The following is a 21,524-nucleotide window of genomic DNA, read 5'->3' on the forward strand; positions in this document are numbered from 1 at the left end:
AGATGTTAAGTGAAAAGCTGCTCCTGCTGGCCTACGAGATTTCAATCCTATGATAGGCTGTGCATTGATCTGATGAACAGAGAGAGCCTTGTTGTTGCATTCTTGACCATAGCCGAATGAGAGCTTATTGTCTTCTAATGTGGGCTAGTATGATATTTCTCAGTACTGGTAACCAATGCATAGGAGTGGGATGCAATGTGCCAGGGATGATACATATTGTTCGACATCGACCATTTAGGTATAGGCACTGTAAACGATATGCTGGCACAATTTTCAGCTGTGAAATAAACCAAAGCCACCTTTGTAAGGTGTTATCATCAGCACCCCGGGATGGTCTATAAATTGTTGGGGCTTTTCAATTTTGCAGCTGGTTTTTTTCAGGGATTATTGGAAAGTTAGTGATCTTTCCAGTGTTACCCCCAGTACACTGTATAATACAGTCCTGGAACTTCACTTAAAGCAGGTAATTTGCATACCTATTGCTAAGGTGGAATGTGGCTACTTCTGTTTTTGTTAAAGCATGGTTGGAGGCACCATTTTTTTGAGTAATCATCCAGCTTCTAGAGATCTTGAGAGAGGATGTCCCCTACATCACCAAAGTTGATTCTTTGGGCTGTGAGATTGGTGTCATGGGCACAACTACATTTCTGAGAAACAGATTCAGGCAGGTCATGGATGTGCAAGTTTAAAAGAGCAAGGGATAGCACTGATCTTTGTGGTAGTCCATTATTCAACTTAGGATATACTATATTGCCAAAAGTATTCGCTCACCCATCCAAATAATCAGAATCAGGTGTTCCAATCACTTCCATGGCCACAGGTGTATAAAATCAAGTACCTAGGCATGCAGACTGTTTTTACACACATTTGTGAAAGAATGGGTCGCTCTCAGGAGCTCAGTGAATTCCAGCGTGGAACTGTGATAGGATGCCACCTGTGCAACAAATCCAGTCGTGAAATTTCCTCGCTCCTAAATATTCCACAGTCAACTGTCAGCTGTATTATAAGAACGTGGAAGTGTTTGGGAATGACAGCACCTCAGCCACGAAGTGGTAGGCCACATAATTACCATCACAGCATCCCCAGTGGTCAGTATTTGGTTGCTTGGCAACCAGCATGTATTTACAATGGTTGTAGTGTCCCGAGTCCATGAGATCATCATTCGCAACTTTCCCAGTCGACATCTGATAAGCAAAGTCAATTCAGGAAGCCAGTTTCACTTAACGACTGCATGATTCACTTCACAACTGCATCAATTTGATTAACAATCAATGCAAAAAATATCATGAAAAATTGGGCAAGATGTGCTTAACAATAGTCTTTGTTTAGGCACAAAGGTTCTGGTCCCAATTGTGATTATAAGTTGAGGACTACCTGCATGGCATTCATACAACAAAACATCAAATGTGATTCCATCTGCTGTTAAGCTATGATACTTCCAACAGCAGAATATTTTATATACAAAAATCTCACATTTAACTCTTGACACCTCCAATAAGGGATGATAAAGTCTTCTGTCTGAACCACTACTGACATATTTACACATCTACATTTATACTGCACACATTTGAACTAACTGGTGTGGCAAATACATGTGTTCCATTTTCCTTTAGAAAGTATAATAGAAGAATACATTTTTTGCATGATAATATTTATCCCTAATTGGAGTGCATTCCCCACAAAAGCAATTGAGGCAGTTTTCATTTACCAACTACAATTGGGATCAGCAACTCCATCATTAAGCAATGCAATCATAATTTAAACAGCATGTGATCATGGTGACTTATAAAATCAGTTCTGCTACAGTCATTAAGTGAATTCACTGTGATCATTAAGTGCGATGTCACATCACTGTGATGCAAGACGTCTTGTCAGCTTCTCTGGGTGTGAGGGTCACAAATGGCAATCACATGACCATAGGATGCTGCAATCATCATAAATGTGCATTAGTTACTAAGCACATCTATCAAAATCATGTAACTGTGAGCATGCTTTGATGGATACAACTCCTTCTTCAGCGCTCCCATAACTTTGGTCATTGAATAAGAAGCCAGTAAGCGATGACCACCTATATTACAGGTGGTCCTTGCTTAACAATGGTAATTTAGACTGGAATGTCATCACTAAACAATGCATCCATAAAGCACATCATGTAATCAAGACCTATTTGTATAGAAATCCCCATATGTATTTCTTAGTTAACTTATCTAGAAGCCTTATGCTGTGAAACAATATTTATAGTCACAAATCCGATACACAAAGAAATTTGATATAATTTTACCTAAATTTTAACATTTTCACTGCATTACTAAGTATAGCACTCAATTTCAGCCAAATGAAAGTAGCTGGCCTGCTGAACTCATACAGATGTAACAACAAAAAATTCTGAGGAGAGGAAACCCAGAATTAAGAAACTTAGTTGTGTATTATCAATTCCTCTTTTTTACATGACATAATTCAAAGTACTATTTACTTATCTTTACAAATACAGAAAAGTTTGCCACCCACTATGAGTCACTGAATTAGCTGGCAAGATATACATTTACAGTGCTTAAAAATGTTCTCAATTGACATTCAACTTTCAACAGCCACATTCCTAACATTTTTGCAGCATTACGTTTCCTGAAATATGCATTGATATGATACTTACAAAATGCTTGTATAGACTCCAACTTTCTCTGCTCTGAAATTAAATTCAGACCTCTAACACTAACGTTTTTTATGCTACAATCAGTTACCATTGCCCAACCAATCTCATGTTCCCTCTGGAGGAATAAAAGTTGTCATTAAATGGAGCATAATAATATATGTTTTATTTATGTTCATAGATTGTACTTGCAATATATCTTATTCAACTATAAAGATACAGCAACAGCCATTCTGACTAGATGTATCCATTAATGTATTTAAACTGAATTTCTTGAACATACCTTTTCAATTTTGTAGTAGGGGTCATTTGATTTTCTGTTTATAAGTTTGGTACCGGACAGAAACAGACTATTAAAAATGAAAGTAATATACTTTTTGTTGAATATTGCCAGAACTGCTTTTACTGCTGCAATTGGATATGATTATAGTTGGATGTATCCTTTCTATCTTTCAATGCTAAATACACTTGAATGAGGGCAGGAAACTGAACAGAAATGAAGAGGGAGATAATCTGTTATCATATTTAGACTAAAGACTTCTATTTCATTCTAAACCAGCTCCCATTATTTTAATAGAGCTTATTGCCTGGACCCACATAATATAGTAAACTTTAAGCCAACTTTTATAAATCACAATGATCTGACAGGGCTAAAGTATGCCCTGTTTAGCTTCTCCTGTTATGCAATCCTAAACTTACAAGCAATATAACACTTTGAGGGGGAAAAATGTTTGCCAGAAAACCTTTGACTCAGTGTAATAAATTTACAGCCTTTTAGAAATTCTTAAAATGAAAATGATTCCAAGAACAAAAGCTATAATCATAATGGTAAATAAACAATACTTTTTATTACTCAGAATAAACTAAAGCTACTGGAAAAGACTACTGTAGATCCATCATCCTCAGTCTCAGAAATCAAAATTCTTAGCATTAGTTTAAGGATCACTATCAAAAGTTGAATTCTAATATGAACAAGAAAGTGATCTGTCCTAACACAGGCACATAGTATTCAGATATCATAGGGTGTCTTTTGTCATAAAACAGTCTTCCTCAGATCATAATATAATCCAGCCACAATGCATCAATTCATTGAATTGGCTATTAAAAGACTGAAAAGATATGTGAGAGACCCACAGTATACAAACCAGGCAATATTTTTATATTTAAAGTCTTGGGAATTTGCTCTTCTAGTATCATACTGCTGTTCTATAAACAATGAATCAATAACATTCTCTTAACATATCCAAAGTACTGTGATTATTTTCTTCCAGACTTTGCCAATAAAATTTGTTTTCAAGAGTATCAATTTGGTGCATATATCTTCCTTTTCAAAAAACATGCCTACTTATTTCAATTCGTAAACAGGATTTAGAATAACAGTTATCTTATTAACACTTCTTTCTTTATTAGTTGTTCCATTACTTCTACTACTATTATCTACAGAGTTACAGATACTTAACCTGGATTATTACTTGGATAGCAAAGATAACTACAAAGGCCAGTACCGGAGCACATAATATTAGACATGTTACTAGAAGGCAAAAATCACAAAACTTTGGCCATATCACGTGGAGGAATTCACTGGAGAAAGCAATATATTTGGAAGAGTTAGCAGTAAAAGGAAATCAGGTCGTCAAAGAACACAGTTGCTGGACATGATCAAAGCTGATACTAGCCACAGGCATAGAAAAACTCAAAGAAATAGTGCAAGATGTGGGGAAACTTGGCCAAGAATCAGACTCAACTGAAGGGATAACATCATAATCACCATCATCTTCATCATTATCATCTTGGGTTATATTTTTCCAAGAGAAGATGATGACCCTCTGTTAGGTAGTATATATAATTATAAGGTAGTAAATGGAAGCAGGTTTTAAGGATTTGCTTAAACAAGCCACGGTGGAGGTTGCATAAATCTTGGGAGGAATGACGTTCTAGAGGGCAGGAGCCATAACAGAGGAGGCCTGCTTTCTGGAACCCATTAGGTGACATTTTTAATGAGTGGGACCTGGAGCATACTAACTCTGCCAGATAGTATGGTGGTCCTCAAATAATCAGGTGCAACATAGAAAATTTAAAGGACCCTATTTCTGAATAAACAATTCCGATACTGACCCGAATATTTCTATATTAACTGATTTATCCAAATGTTTTGGAGAGCAACTATCCCTTCAGGGCAAATCTAAGACTCAAAAATAAATTTTGGAAATCTTTATTACACCAAGTTAAAACTGAACCATACAGCTAAACACCAATTCATAAAATCATGATCAACTAATGTAAAGAGGGAGCAATTAATATATTTTATATTGTTTCTTCAACATATTCATTTCTTAGGCAGAGAGTTTTATAGGTTCTATAACTTCACTAACATGAAGTTCTTAAGCTATGACATGCCAAATAAGATGGTTGTAAAATATCTTATAGATAGGTGAGACAGCAGGCCACTAAAACAGAACAGTCATGTTTTATTCCAAAGAAATGTTAAGACTTATTTTTTAAGCACATACACACTTTGAAAACCAGGATAAAATAGTAACATGCTGCAATTAAGAGTCAAAAGAAAAAAGCCTATGCACTTTCCAAACCATCATTTCCTTTTCAAATGTACACTGTTGCATGGTCCTGGTATAGCATTGTATTCATCTTCTTTTACAGTGTTTCGATAAAGATAATGCTTGCAAACACTTTTAAATATTCCAGAGAGTTATTAACAGTATTGTGTAGGAGAGTAAAGGTGTGTGTGTGGAGGGGGGAAATGTCAGCCTAAACAATGCATCACATCTGGACACCTTCAGTTAAAAGGCTGCAATTGCAGACAATATGAAAAGGCTCTGCTTGGGTAACTAAATTAGTCTTACTTACTTAATTTATATATTCAATATTTACATAGTCTATTCCCAGCAGCTGTGGGCAGTTCACTGATAAAAACATACAGAACAATAAAATACAATAATGAAAAAAAACTGGACAACAGCCAAAGCAAAACTACATCATTCAGAAGAGGGCCTGCTGAATTCAATCACTCTCAGCAATGAAGCAGTTTCATTTGACAGGTTTCCATGTGCCATAGATATCTACTATTAAGTCCTATGGTTAAGATCTGACTCTATAGCTTTCATTCTGGGCATACTTTCTCCAGAAACAATCAGTAAAATGTGCTTCCAAGTAAATAAGGCAATAACTGAACTAGGAGGCCATAAATAAATAAACAAACAAACAAACAAACAAACAAACAAATCTGACATTACTATTACTGTATAACTATATACATAAATGTGCTCCCCACAGAAAACCTTTTTATTGGCAATTGCATGCTGTGTATTATGCTGCTGATTCCCACATAAAAATGATTAATACTATACGCAGCAGACCGAAAATATCATTCTAATTATAGCAGGTTAAAACTAGCTCAGCCAGGATGAATGAAATTCCATACATATTTATTTTATATCCCACTTTTCATTCAGGAATTTAAGGCAGTGTATGTAGCACTTGAACAGGCTGTAAACTTGCATGGCTGAGTGAATTTAGAAACTGGATCTTCCAGCTCTTAATCTAGCATTTTAATCATCTCATCACACTGTATGTATGTATGTATGTATTTATGTATGTATGTATGTATGTATGTATGTATGTATGTATGTACATAGATGATAGATAGATAGATAGATAGATAGATAGATAGATAGATAGATAGATAGATAGATAGAATCATATTCGATAGACAATTTTTCTTTAGATTTTAGATTTTAAAATGTGCCTATGTGATAAATAAGGATATGCAGCACTTTAGATACAAAGCATAAAAGGGATGCTTTGAAGGGATGTGGGCATGCATATCACACTTGTCACATAGTAGCCCTGTGTTCCCATATTCCATACTATATCTGGGATTAAGGAAGCACCAGCAAATTGCAGCAAGATACTTCAGTGGACATAGATACACTTTCAGCACCTCCTTATCCTACACAACACATATTTTTCTGAGATTCCATTGATACCATATGTGACCAGGAAAAGATGCAAGTTTTTTTAAGAAGATGCCAAGAGATATACTGTGTCCACACCTCTTCAAAATACATTTTCTGCTTGGACTGTAGCACAGCACATCACTAGTAAAGAAAAAAAAGAACCATAATAAAAGAAATATGCAATGCAGGTACACAACTTGACTGGCAAGCAGTATAATTATAAAATGGGTTTAATATTGTTTTTTTCATGATTTACCTTAAAATTTAAGAAAATCCTACCAAACCTCTGGTAAAATAATTGCATTTCCATATTTAATGATACAAAGAGAATTTGTACATGAACAAAATTTAATTTCATATCAACTGAAAATCACTATCCAGAGCAATACTATTCTAATGACTGGCAGTTTGCTAAAAAGTATAAGTATGATCTATGACTTAATCTATTGTGTAAAGTAAATCAGTGAGGTTAATTTATACTATAATGTGAAGTGCAATAAGATTTAGTAAATTATAGTTGAATTAATTGTAGATTAGCATTACTGCACAAAACTCATACAATTGGCTGCTAGGTTCACACAACACTAAATCACTATTCACAATTTACAAATCAGAGTAGCTGTTCCATGCAGAACAAATCCACAGTATGACTTAATGTTTGTATATATATATACAAACAAATATATTTGTTACTGCATTTAAACCACAATAGTTCTTTAAAATAGTTTTATCATTCCTTCATTCCTGATAAGGCCTTTGAATGTGATACAACAAGGTAAGTACACACATGCAAAAGGTTTTTGTAGATTCCTTAGGGAATTACAGGTTACAAATTAAACCAACAATAGTCCCTGCTTTGTGTAATATGTGACAGCAAGAATAAAACATAGATGACAACAACTGTTCCATCCAAGAATTGAACTAACTACCAAATTCAGTTAGCAGGATTAGAGTTTCAGGCAGTATTCCAGTAATTGTTTATAACAGACATATGATGAAATTCGAATCTTCCTTCTCCAAAACCAAACTACTGTTCCTTCCTTCCCCAAATTTAACAGATGAAAGAAACGCAGAAGATAGATGCCTTACTCTGGTTAAGGGCAGATGTTACTGTGATCAATTTTCAATAGATATAGAAGTCAGTTCCTGATTATTTTCATCAGTTTCCCCAGACTTCTACAATACCCTAGCTAGGGATTGAACTGGTTTTTGACCAATAGTCTCTTGATGGCTGCAGGTGCCATCTGCTAATAATATTAACTTCTTTTGCTGCATTCAGTGGCAGAAACTTCCATCAAGAGGAGCAGACCTATTTCTCTTTCTCTGCCAGAAAATATTTAATATATATTAAGGAAGATGTATTTTTTTTCCAGAAAATACAGGGCTCAAATGTCCTAATGTGTTCAAAGGAGACCTTCATTCAGTACTTTATTCATTTTTTCCTACTGCAATTTTAAGATTGACTTATTTATTTTTGCCTCTTATTTATGCCTGTTTGGCTAGTTTGTGTAGAGATGAAATCACATCTTTCTGGCTCAGAAGGAAACTACTAAAACATTTCCCCCTTACATTAGCATCCACCACGGGAAAACAGGGTGTTTAATAGCCTAAATTTAGGCAGCCCCCTATTCATGGTGTGGTTTCATGTGGCATATAATATTTCTGTTTGTAAAGTGTTCCTTTAAATGACTTTGTAATAGGAGATCAAAGAGAAAAGTCTTTAAAATCTAAATAATGTAAATCATATGGCATTTGGAGGCTAAACAAATTACACACCCAGAGACTGCCCTCTGCATGAAAGGACTCTTTCTGCAAGACTGGCCAGCCCCAACCCAAGGGAGCCTAATTTCAGAGTTTCTAAACATTTCAGGTACACTTGAAACCTTTTTTAAAAAGTGATTCACAGTTCCTATGCATATCAGCTTGTTTCCAGCATGTTGAAAACACACAGAGCTCATCCTCCATTAACCTACCCTGCACAGTGCCAAACTTATGGAGGCGACAAAATGGGTGATTAGATCAGACACATCATAACCTTCCCCCCTACATGCAAAAAAACTCAGAATGAGGGAAGGGGAGAAAGAAAGAGACCTAATCTATTTCCTACTTCTGGGCTTCTTAATTGGTGCCCTTTTAGCTATCCCGTTTCAGTTTACGAGACTGACAAGTTTCCTGGAGTGACAAAACACACCGTGAAGCCGGACCTGCCAAATTCCATTCATTTTCGCTTCAATCTTTAAGGCTCACTCTGGCGAAGGGAACGATTTTTATCCCTCCCAGGTTGCGCGTTTCAACCGAGATCTTTACAGAAGTGCCCGCCGGGGGCTGATAACAGGCTGGGGCTTTTCGCAAGGCTGAAACCCCAGCCTTTAAAAATCAACCAGAAGCTCCACCAACAGCCCAACCCCTGAGGCTCTGTAAAAGCAGAAGGGAAGGAAAATCCTTCCTGTCTCAGCGACTCCTCCTTCCCCAGCACGGGTTGCTCCGACTCTTTTGTGTACCTTCCCGAAGACAGCCCAAAACACACAAAACTCACGCCGAAAAAAGACTTTCTTACCGTTTTGCTCCTTAGCGCTGGAGAACTGGAACTTGCTGCTCAGATTTGATTCGGCGTGGACTCCCGGTCTTTGGCTGACCAGAACAAGTGTCAGCGAGAAGATCCCGAAGAGGAACATTTGGTAGGTTGGGGTGGAAACTCTCTAACGCACAAGACACGCGCCAAGTCCTTGCAGACAGCTCAAGTACTCCCCGCGTCGTCGTTTTTCACCACCTCCACCAGCCTGCGAAGACTGCACCGCTGGGGAGAGACCAGCAGCAGCAGCAGCAGGAGCAGCGAGCCTGCTTGGGCAGCGGAGAAGAGCAGGGTAGTTTCCACATAATCCCATCCAAAACTTTTTCCCCGACTACAGTCTTTCTTTCCTCTGTCTCCAGGGTTTTCTCCCTCCTCCTCTCCTCTAAGGTTCAAAGCATGATCAGCTTCCCAAGGGCGCCACAATCCTCACGAAAGCGGGGGGAGAAGCGAAGGGGGCGAGAGAGCTCGCGGCGGGCTCGAAGGAGCACCTGTCAGCGTCGGAGACGAGAGACTCCCCCACGAACCCAGGGAAAGGGGTGGGGAAAAGGAGCCCCTTGGGGAGGAAAACCGCCACCTTCTTCCCCTCGGTTTTGCGCCCTCCTGTTCCTCGGCAGCGCCGTTGCCAAGCCTCTTAACTGGCTGCAATTCCGCGTTTGTTTTGTTTTTCTTACGTCTCGCTTTCACGTGTTTTTTTTGTTTTGCCGTACCTCCTCGGCTCTCCAGCTCATGGAACGGGGCGGGCGGAAGAAAGGCAAAGAAAAGCCAAGGCAGCCCGCGAGCTAAGATCGCAGGCAGGCCGGGGAAAGGGGGGGAAAAAGAGGAAGGGGGTTGGGAGAGAGGAAACGCCGAGCTTGTCCTCGCCTCTCCCAAGGAGCTCCTGCGCCACCTCGCAAGAGCACCTGGTTTCAGTTTTACGCCGCAAAAGTTTTGCTCGCGCAGAGGAGAGAGGGGGAAAATAATTGCGGAACACCCGGGAGCCCCTTGCAAGCCACCCTGTACCCCGGCGCTTATTTCCTAACGCCCCCGGTGTTTTGTGCTCCACCCCGACTTCGCCTCCCTTCAACTCTCCTTATGCAGCCATCTATGGTCTTAATACAACGCTAAGTTTATGTCGCTTCTCCCTAGATAATTTTTAGGGGGGGATAGCCCTAAGTTTACCCCCCCCTAAAAAGTCTTCAGTTAGAGTCGACGGTCTGACACAACTGCCCTCCTCTTGCTGTGCCCCTGAGTCTCTAGGTCGGAGGAGAAAGAAGGAATCTCTCCCGCCCTCCCGTCCTTTTCCCCCGCCGTCCCTGCCCCTTCAGGCGACAACAGGAGGTCGCCGACGCCTAAATCGAGTGGTGCGGGAAGCCCTGGAATAGCCAGTCCGGGGCGCTTGGTTGCAGTGCTGGATGTCGTTTGCTCCTCCTAGGAGGCGGTGGCGGCACCGCCGGCGACACAGAAGTCGTTCAAAGTTCAAGCTAGCTACTGGACGCCTGTTCTCACTTTTTTTTTCCCCCCTTGAGTACTTGGCCTGCCAACCGGCCCCATTATAAATGGCGCTGTAAAAGAAAAAGTCTTCCGCCCAAGCATAACTTTTGCCTGGCGTTTTCACAGTGTGGCTGTGCTGAAGTACATTAAGTCAGAGCACAAGCAGGCTGGGGCTTAATTCAGACGTTGTGGTTCCCATGGAATTTGCTTAGCTGTGATGAAAGAAACCACAGATCACATAATGTTCTAAGCCAAGACTAAATACATTGCATTATAGCTGAGGCCCTACACTTGCACCTAACCAGAACACAATGATGCTTTGACCATAGACATTTATACCTGTGACAGGGGTCTTATCACATCACATGCCCTTGAGTGAAACAGGTTGGTCACCGTTAGTGGATGTACTTTGTTCTGGCAAACTGCCTCAAGATGTGTAAAATCTCTTACAATTTGTTACCCGTTGCATTGGAGCTGCTCCTTTGATTTCTTATAACTGGCAGAAGAGATGTGCTGGAGAATTGTGGGAGGTATGCTCCCCCCCTCCCCTTCACTAGCCAGCCTCCATCCTAGGTCATCCACAATTCCTTGTTAGAATTTTTATTAGGATTTTATTTTCGGTCTTTGAGTTTGTGTGTGCCCATCACAGGTGGGTTCCTACCAGTTCGCACCAGTTCGGTAGAACCGGTTCGTCAAATCTACCGAACCGGTTAGAAGAGATTCCACCAGTGGACCCGGAAAGCAGGCCACACCTACAGAAGAGGTTCCAAAATTTTTTGAAACCCACCACTGACACACACACACACACACACACACGGACAGACTCACACAGAGAGAGAAAGAGAAAGAAAGGAAGAAATAAATAAATAAATAAAAGAAAGAAAAAGTGAGAGAGAGATGAAAGAAAAAAGGGAAAAAGGGACAGAGAGACAAAAGGAAGAAGAGAGAGAGAGAGAAAACACATGGCCAGCAAGCCATTCCCACCAGGTCACATGGTCGGCAAGCCACTCCCACAAAGGAGGCCACACCCACAGAGTAGGTTCGAAAAAATTTTGAAACCCACCACTGGTGCCCATGCATGAGCACACCTTCAAGTCATTGTTGATTCTTGGGAATAGATTTCAGAATTGAGTTATTACTTCCTCCTCCTCAGGCTGAAATAGAATAACTTGACCCAAGGGCATAGCTCTGGCTTTGTGCCTAAAGCAGGACTCTATGTGTATGAATGTGTGTTTACCTGTATACCACTTAAGTTTTTCCTCTGTTTCAGTTACTTCCCCCCTTCCTCTTGAAGTATGAGTGGTTTTCCAGATACCACCCATTGTCAATTATCCAATCTGTGAAAGAAGCCTGCCTCCTTTCCAGCTTGTTTTGGCCAGAGTGACTTCACTTATTCACATTATTTCAAACCTGAGAACTACTCAGATGGAAAAATAGAAAAAACAGCTACAGAACTCAGAATTTTGGAGTTGGATTCTCATTTCTACTGCAAAACCTTGATCAGTGAATATGCATTTTATTAACTCATCAAACTTATTTAGCAAACTATCTTACACAAGGTGACTCTAGGCATTGTACAATAAAACACAGTATTAAAACCAATCACTACAAAACTACTAAAACACTAAACAGATAAAATCACAAGCAGGAGGTAATACATAATACAGGCAACATGTGGGCTTCCAACCACCAAGGGATCCCCAGGTCTCTTGGAAAAAAGACACTTTTTAAGGGCTTTCTAGAAGGCAACAAAGTTTGGGGCTAATCCCACTTCAAGATCAAGAGTGATGATGGGAAGATGCTCCAGCATAAATGGCTTACCTCCTAGGTCACGTCATGTTATATGGAAATTATATTATGTTGAACTCTTCACAGATGGGTTTGCAAGATGCCCTAGACTTGTTATTTTCCCTGCTACTTTATCTCCTTTTGACTTGTTGACAGTCAAAGATAGTCGCCAGTCAAAACTCTTTGTCAGTAATGGAAAAAATAATAATAATACCACCCAGTATTTTCGTTTAACCATATTAGCTTGGACTAATATGTATTTTTTTTTCTGGAGAGTAGAAAATAATTCCTTAAAAAACAACTGCAATGGTGGCAACCTATGATGAAGCTGCTTTTATGCCCAAGAGGCTTTAGTTAGGAAAAGAAGGTAACAAAGGAAAACACATGAAAACACATTTCTATCTCCAGATATATTAGAAATCTTAAGAGTCGTTAGAAGTTAATCAAAGAAACTGTATAAACTGCATTTCACTGTTGTCAGGAACACATCCCACATTTTTAAATAGGATATCTATAGGATGTGCAGAGCTTTGGTTTTATATTACAACATAGAAGTGGCCCTGGGTATATCCATGGATGCCTCATTAAAGAACCTCAGTCTTTCCCAGGACCTGTACAATGACTGCACTATTCAGGTAAAATATGTAATTAGTTAAAGAAGCACCAACACCCACCAGCACTCACTCCCAAGAACCTTGGCCCACCCTATCTATGCTTCCTAACATGCATTTTCTGAGACCATTTGGTTACTGTATGAGTCCAAGAAAAGAGACAACATAGAATATAGCAGTGATAGCGAAATGTTTTTGTCTCACGTGCCAAAAGCAGAGGAAGTGCAGGGGAGTCGTGCATGGGCGTGGCACACCCATAATGCAATGTGCGACCCCCAGCGCAAATGACCAGCGCGGCCCCCCATTTTCTGCATGCTTTTTTCACCTTCCCCAGGCTCCAGAGGCTTTATAGGAGCCTGTGGAGGGCAAAAACAGCCTCCTCCCCCCTCCCGGAAGCCCTCCAGAGGCTTCAGAAGCTTCCCTAAAGGCTCTGGAGTGCAAGCAACGCCCCTTCAAGCAAACCGGAAGTTTGCGGTTTGTTCATAGGGGTGTTTTTTGAAGCCTCCGGAAGGCCCTGAAGGCTCCGGGGGGCTAAACCCGGCCCTACGAACAAACTAGAAAACCTTCGGTTTGCCCGTAGGGGCGGGTTTTTTTTGCACTCCGGAGGCATCAGGGAAGGGCCTCCAGGGGGCGGGGGGCTGTTTTCACTCTCCCAAGCTCCTTTAAAGCCTCTGGAGCCTGGGGAGGGCGAAAAATGGCCTCAAAAAAAGGCTGGAGTCAGCGCTGGCCAGCTGACAGGGCAACACCTCTAAATTCTCTAAGAACCATCTGTTTATAACCACCATATATAATTATTCAACTACAAGGAACATTCTGCTTTTTGACCAAAGTTCTGTTTCCCAAGCATTTGTTGATAATCCTCCATTAACAAACTGACTGTTGTATAGGAAATTTAGCAAACTCATTTCATCCTGAGTTAATGATTTAGACTGCAATCCCCACTTACCTAGGAAGAGATTCTACAGTTATGTAGAAGTACAGTTTCACTATGTGTCCTTCAGACCATGCTACTAATAAAATACGTTAATTTTTAGAGTAAATTAAAGATTAATTGTTGATAGAATTATATTTTAGAGCGGTTTCATTTGGCCCACTGTGATTCAATTATTGTACCCATGTTTAGGTGATATGGCCTCAACATATAGATTTTGTCTTCAGTTTTAAAGTAATATTTTCCAACAGAGATCTTAGCATACAATGACACTTTATTTATGATTTTCATAATGGCTCTATCAAGGATGACAACTATCCAGTTCCTTTTGACAAGTTGAGTCTGTTGACTCCTATAGATCCTCTGGATAGGTAGTCTTCAATTTATGATCACACTTGGATCCAGAATATCCATTGCTAAGTAAGACACTTGTTAAGTGAGTTGTGCCTGATTTATGACTTTTTTGCCCAGTTGTTTAGTGACTGCAGTTAAGTGAATCACAGTCAGTAAGTGAATCTGGCTTCCCCCATTGATTTTGCGTGTCAGAAGCCAGATTCAAAGGTTGCAAATGGTGACAAGATGGGATTCTGCAATCATAATAAATACATGCCAGCTACCAAGTGCCCAGATTTTGATTGCATGACTGTAGAGATGCTGCAATGGTCGTAAGTGTAAAAACTAGTTGTAAATTATTTTTTCCAGTGTCTTTGTAACTTCAAACCGTTGCTAAAAGGAATGGTTGTAAATTGAAGACTATCTGTACATCACTAGACAAGTGTTTCACATGGATTAATTAAAATGCAATACAAGCCATCACTGTGCAGAAGCCATCTTATTAGAGATTGAGAAATACAACAGGAACAGGAAAATGCATCACAGGAACAATAGAGGTGAATCCCAGAGTATCAAGGTGATACAGGAAACAACTACAATAGAGAGGAAGTATAGACCTGCATATAAGGTAGACATAACGCCTGTAGCAGATATGGCTCTCCATAAACATTTTGGCTGGGACTGTAGGAGATATCTGTTGCCTTACTGTGCCTTACCACTATGCAAAGAAATCTTGAAGAATTAGATAGGATTCTTATATGCACTTTGTATATTTTTATATATGTAAGTGTATACATTTATGTACACTTACACACACAATTTAAACTGGGACAGAAGTGCATGAAATGTTTTCTGAGCACATTGATTTGGGATACCAGCCTCCTGGAAGACTGATGAAACTATCCAAAAAAATCCCAGCTGACATGTTTGAAAATCGGTGAGGATGAATGGAAGGAGCTCATTCAAGATGCTATGTGAGGTTTCTGCTGCTTTACTGTGGGAAGTTATCATCTAGCCCACTCCCAGAAAAATGAAATATCCTAGGAAATATTGAAAAGGCAGAATATTTCTCTGGATGTGAAAAGAAAGAAACATGTTTTAAAAGACAGAATAGTTGCCTGTAGCTTCCTGTCCATCCCCACTGTTAATGGGCCATTAAGACCACCAAGCTAGTCCACTTTACATAATAAAGACTTCACCAGCAGCTACAGGAAAGCATGATAATATTGGCCCTTTACTCAACTGACCACATGGCATCTGAGAACTCATCCATACCTGGATTCAAAACACAGCCTAGAGAGTAGCCCCTGCATGGCCCCATGGGAGTCTGACAACCAATCAGAATACATTTCTGACACAGGAACAGGAAACAGAGAGGTGGGACTAAACAGGTTCTAAAAAGCCTAGCAAGCCCCTCCTTCAGCCTTCACTTCTTCTCCACCAACATTGAAGCATGTGATCACCTTTTCTGTTCAGGGCTCAAGCCATGTGGCCCTGTCCAACAATAAACCATCTTTCCAAGCAGCCTCCATGTCTCCAGTGTCTTTTTCCCCACTTGGAGCTGAACCCAGAAGGACATTTCTTTCATCATTCATGCAATCTTCCTTTACCTTACCTACCTGTCAAGCCTCAAAAAAGTTAGATTTGCCGAAAACCTCATTAATAGGATTTAATGGAAGGGAAAAAGAAAAAAAATATTTAAAACTAGTTAAGTATACTCTGGGTCTCATTTATTAAATTAAAGTGGGTTTCTATATCATTTGATCCTCATTTTCACTAACTTCTTAATAGACAAACTAATGTGTTGCTTAACATATGAGACTGGACTATCCATTTGATCCTCCTCTGTCATATTTTGGAAACATTTCTTTCCCAGACATAGAGAATTCCATTAAGCTACCTGTCAGATTGACCTACCAGTCTTCTAAAAGGTAAGACTGGTAAGACAGCATTCACAAATATCCTGATTTAGAGATAACACATATACAGCATTTCCATATTGGTGGCTTGCCACTCAAGCAACTTGGAGGATGTTTATAACCTTTGTCCTTGGAAACAGCCCAGGCTTGTCCAAAGCTGTAGTGCCACATTTTAAGCACAACACTTTTCAATATTTTTTTCTTGTTGATTGCTGATATTTGGTAGAAGGGGAAATAAAACCAAGGGAATCTACCATCACATCTCTTAAATTGCTCTATAGAAAAACTCTAAAGGAAAGCTCCATTACTTAAGCAAAGTATAATTTGGCCACCAGGGATAGCATAAATTATGCTGGCATATTTCCATATTATTCCAAAGAGACAAGGAATGCATATTACATTCCTCGTGTCCTTTTATTACAAGAGGATCCAGTCCTTTGTACTTCATATAATTATAGCTCTTAACTATTTTTTTAAATAAATTGTTTCTTCAAGGTATTATATATGGGGTGTCCAGGGATGAATGGCACGTGTGATGGAGGAAGCTGCAGTGTTCATTTCAGGACTATTTCTTCACCATTGGTCCCCACTTGACATTCAGCAATTACCTGTGGCTGCACATACTGTGTAACATGTGCAACAGGCATACTCCAGCAAACTACTGCACCCTAAACAGTTTTCACAACCAAAGGGCTAGCTATTTCTTTTCCTGCTAAGCTCAAGCTAATTGAAAGCCTAGGTGTGCTGCCAAAAATCATTAACCCTTCCAACTCTATTATTCTATGTTATAAATTTTTTTTTCTTCACAGCAGAAGCAATACAGCTGGCTGGACCACACATGCACTAAATGCACTAAACAGCTTGATCATACATAGCCTGTATGATCAAGCTGCATTAACCCAGTGGTTTTTTATAATGAAAATGTTTGTAATCTTTCCTTCTTCCTGAAGGGATGAGTTAATCCAGGGGTGAAATTCAGCACGTTCTGACAGGTTCTGGAGAACCAGCAGCGAAAATTTTGAGTAGTTCAGAGAACCTGCATATATCACCTCTGGCTGACCCCAGAGTGGGGTGGGAATGAAGATTTTGCAGCAATCTTCCTCTGCCACGCCCACCAAGCCACGCCCACAGAACCGGTAGTAAAAAAATTGAATTTCACCACGGCGTTAATCCTATATCTACATGGGTGATTGAGGTTTCCCTGCCCTAATCCTGTCAGTTTCTGTTGTTTATTGACTTGATTCAGTGTGTATCGGCTGCATTGCAGCTACAACTGTGAAGTAGAGCTATTAACTGAAGGAAGAGGGGGGGGGGACCCTCTCTTGTACTTTATTTTTAACCGGTTCTCCGAACTGCATAAGCAATTAACTAACAGTTCGGGTGAACCGGTGAGAGTGGTTGAATCCCACCTGTGGTATATACACACATGAATATCTACCAAAATTGTTCAGCAACCAATTTGGTGGATGCACTTTATATATGGGAAGAATCAAGCATTAGGCATTATACTGCGGTTGCATTTGAATTAGTGTTAGCCAACTTCAGCTGATTTTGAAAAATCTAGGAGACATGAAGACATGTCCCCCACCACTTTTAAAGCGCTACTTTAAAAGCAGGCCCTTCCCTACTCACCCACCGGCCTTGAATCACATGGCTGTGGAAAAACATCTGAAGGGATGTTTTTAAAGACTTTTAAAACACTACTTTGCAAGCTGACAGTTGCTTTTCATCCCACCACTCAACGGGCCGGATACTTTGGAATGGTGGATCGTATCCGGCCCGTGGGCCACAGTTTGAGGATGCCTGCTCTATGCTAAAAGGTACAAATATAGTAACTTCTTAATTATTTTTGTTTGCCCTTTTTGATATGTAATATCCAGAATTACATACTATGTTTCATGTGTAGGTTTATAATACTGGCAATATTATTTTTGTATTTCTTTTGAAACATTATTTACTAAAGATTTTAATTCCTCATTGCACTCACACTGAGTCTATTTACTATAGACCCCAAATCTCTGCTTTAATTATAAATCATTAGTGAAGTTAAAATGCATTCATCTAAGAGAGATCTTTAATAGTCATCTGTCCAGAACTCTTCAATATAATAATAGCATGATGCTTTCTATCATGGGAATCCATAAGAGAGCAGATAATGAAACATGCATTATGATGCAAATGCATGTGGGGAAAAATTGGGATCATGATGTTATAGTGCATAACATAATTTTTGAGTACTGTGCTCAATACTTAATACATACCGATTGCTTTCTATTATATATAAAAATTTCAATTTATAAAGAATGTTTATATGAATTTGTTATTAAGCACTTTTCTTGTGTCCACTACAGTAATATTTTCAGCCACATGCTTTATAAGAGATTTGTAAGCATTTATTAAGTGTTATCTATTAAGACATAATATTCGTGTCCATTTTTAAGTCAGACATGGCATATCCAAAAAATAAATATAACGCTTAATCTTCAAAATTGCATGGGTAAATGTAATGTTAATTAATAACAAACATTATCAGTTGTATCTTTCCATGAATTATTGATTAAAGTACGAAGCAGACTTACTTGCTTAGTATTCGTTTTAAATTCACTTTCTTAGACCAGGCAAGTTCTCAACATATGGAAATAAAAAAGGCTGCCTCATACACTTAATACAAAAAAAGATTAACAAATTGACGGATTCCCAACACTGAATCAAAATTTCCTCAACATTTCCAGCCCAACTTGGAATGATAATGATAATGTACAATGATATCTGTTGTACATATGGATGATACCACACCACCAACCTTCAGTTTCATATAAATATTATTGCAAATAATATTGGATACAAGACTGAGACTAGTGAAATCCACATTAGTATTTGCAGGACTTCAATCATTTTTCCTCATGTCTATTGATTGAAACTGAAGTTAATGTCATGCCTAATGGAAGTGGTCTAAATCTGAAAATTTTACTTTCCGAGCCCAAACCTCACAAAATCTCTTTAATAAGATATCTTGAAAAGAGATGGTGAATACACTCTGCAAACACCACTGGCCCAGCAGGAGCCGTTGGAGCTGCAAACAGACTCCAATAGCGACAGGCCTTGTGAGTCGGCTCTGGAGGATGTGGAGGACCCTGGACAGGATTCAGACTCCGAGCAGGGACCAGAGAGGCTGATTGGTCACCAGGAGGCACCTGAGGCATGGAGCAGCAGTGAAAGCCAAAGGGAGTGTGCCCATGACGTCAGGCCTTGGAGCGGTGGTGAAGATGTCAGGCCTTGGAGCAGTGGGGAGGAGCTAAGGGAGTTGGTCCTGGATGCCAGGCAAAGGCAGGCAGACAAGCGACAACAGCAACTACGCAGATACAAAAGATAATTGGACCCAGGTGGTTGTAATTAGGTTACTCCCAAGAGAGTATATAAGGAGAGACTTTGGGAGGAGGCTGTTTGCAGGATTCAACTAATATACCAATGCTGGAGAAGCTCTCGTGAGTATTTCTTGGAAGTCTGGATTGCTGCCAAAGTCTTGTCAGTGTATTAATTTACTGTGAATAAATTGTCTAGCAGTAAACTTGTCTCGTAGTGCCTCGGCGTACGGAAGGGGGCCAGAACAGATAACTATTTCCCATTTAGAACTAATGTATCCTCATGCTTATTTTAGAAGAGTCTTTTTATTTTATTTCTAACCCCTTATGTGAAACATGGGAAATTGCCTGAGTAATGAAGTAGCTTGCAGTTAAATGAATATAGAATCCTCTCCTGATTATTTTTCAGTCTGGGAACCAATTGTCATGTCAAGGTTGGAATTGACCCCATAAAATAGTACCTTCAATTCTTGAACCCACCCAGACATTCCAGACAGGTACCATTGTAAATGGTTTTTAAAAGACAGTGCCAGAAGTTGATATGTCTCCATAGCACAATGGGAAGAAGACATGTACTTTTTGAACAAGAAAACACTGCAGCTGGAAGAATCATCCAACTACCTTCTGTTTCACTTTCTTGCAGAGATGATATTCAGCAGTTTCTGACCAGTTCTGGGAAACCAGTAGCAGAAATTTTGAGTAGTTCGGAGAACCAGTAAATACCATCTCTGAGTAGCCCCGCCCCCATTTATTCTCTGCTTCCTGAGTCCCAGCTGATCAGGAAGAAATGAGGATTTTGCAGTAACCTTCCCCTGGAGTGGGGAAGGAATGGAGATTTTACAGTATCCTTCCCCTGCCATGCCCACCAAGCCATGTAACACCCACTAAGCCACACCCACAGAACCTGTAATAAGTTACACATTGAAAATCACCCCAAGCGGCGCTCCTCTCCTCCAGTTCAGAAAGACCAATCAGCATCCAATATGATGTTACGGGAGAAGCTCGTCTGTAGGTGTTGTGTGCCTCTAGAGTCCAGAAAAAGGTGGCCTTGGAAAAGTCCAAACAATTCCATGCAGCAGCTCCACAGTTTATGGGTGCAACCCTCCCTTCCAATTCTCAAAGGAACATTTCACACTAGCTCGCTTCACCATCCCAAATGGCAAAACCCTTCTCCCTGTTTCTATGGCAATCGAGAGCAGGCAAGCTGCAAATCACATGCTGGAGAGCCGCTAACAGCCCCCCAGAGTGCTCATAGCAGAAAGTATTGGCATTACATTGCAGTTATAACTCCACCAGAGAGTTTTTGAAGGAGAAGAAAGTGAGTAATAGATTAAGCAGTTCACGGCTGTTGAAAATAGGCTATCAGTGTCCTGGTTTCTATCTAGGGCATGAATGACTGGTAAACCTCAGATGGACTAAGAAGTTTCCACTAATTAGGATTAATGGGATACTAGGTAAGATTGGAAAAACTCTAACTGAAGTGGTAGAAGGCAGAGCCTGGAAATGCTGAAAGAGGACAGCATCATGAGACATGTCATTAGATGACCCAAGATTTTGACTGGAGTTGATGATGGTGACAAATCAAATCAAAGGCTTATATGCCAGGATATAACTTGCTGGAGAAATTCGTGCCTAGTCAAATTCAGAAAAAGAAATAATCAAAATACAGCACATTTAGAATGTAGCTATCCTATGAAATTCATTTAACATAATTTTGTATTAGTCTCCACATAATATATTAATTACCTACATAAATACCAAGGGTAGATACAGGTAGTCCTCGCCTTATGGCTACAATTGAGATCAAAATTTCTATTGTTAAGTGAGACATTGGTAAGTGAGTTTTGCCCCATTTTATGAATTTTGATGCCATTGACATTAAGCGAATCACTGCAATTGATAAGTTAGTAACCCAGT

The 21,524-nt window shown here is 39.7% G+C and overlaps 1 protein-coding gene across 1 annotated transcript in view; it reads right to left on the reverse strand.

Moving 5' to 3' along the window:
- The window catches only part of PDGFC (platelet derived growth factor C), a 123,660-nt gene extending 113,671 nt beyond the window's left edge, over nt 1–9,989 (reverse strand). Inside the window, exon 1 of the mRNA XM_087724654.1 lies at nt 9,179–9,989. Within this exon, the coding sequence (XP_087580780.1) occupies nt 9,179–9,296 (118 nt within the window). The 5' untranslated portion in view covers nt 9,297–9,989. The remainder of the gene's footprint in view (nt 1–9,178) is intronic.
- Between the last annotated feature and the right edge of the window lie 11,535 nt (nt 9,990–21,524).

Source organism: Thamnophis sirtalis, unplaced genomic scaffold, assembly GCF_051295495.1.
Source record: "Thamnophis sirtalis isolate CommonGarterSnake01/CBP01778 unplaced genomic scaffold, rThaSir2_p1.2 scaffold_10, whole genome shotgun sequence".
In the NCBI taxonomy this organism is placed as follows: Eukaryota; Metazoa; Chordata; class Lepidosauria; order Squamata; family Natricidae; genus Thamnophis; species Thamnophis sirtalis.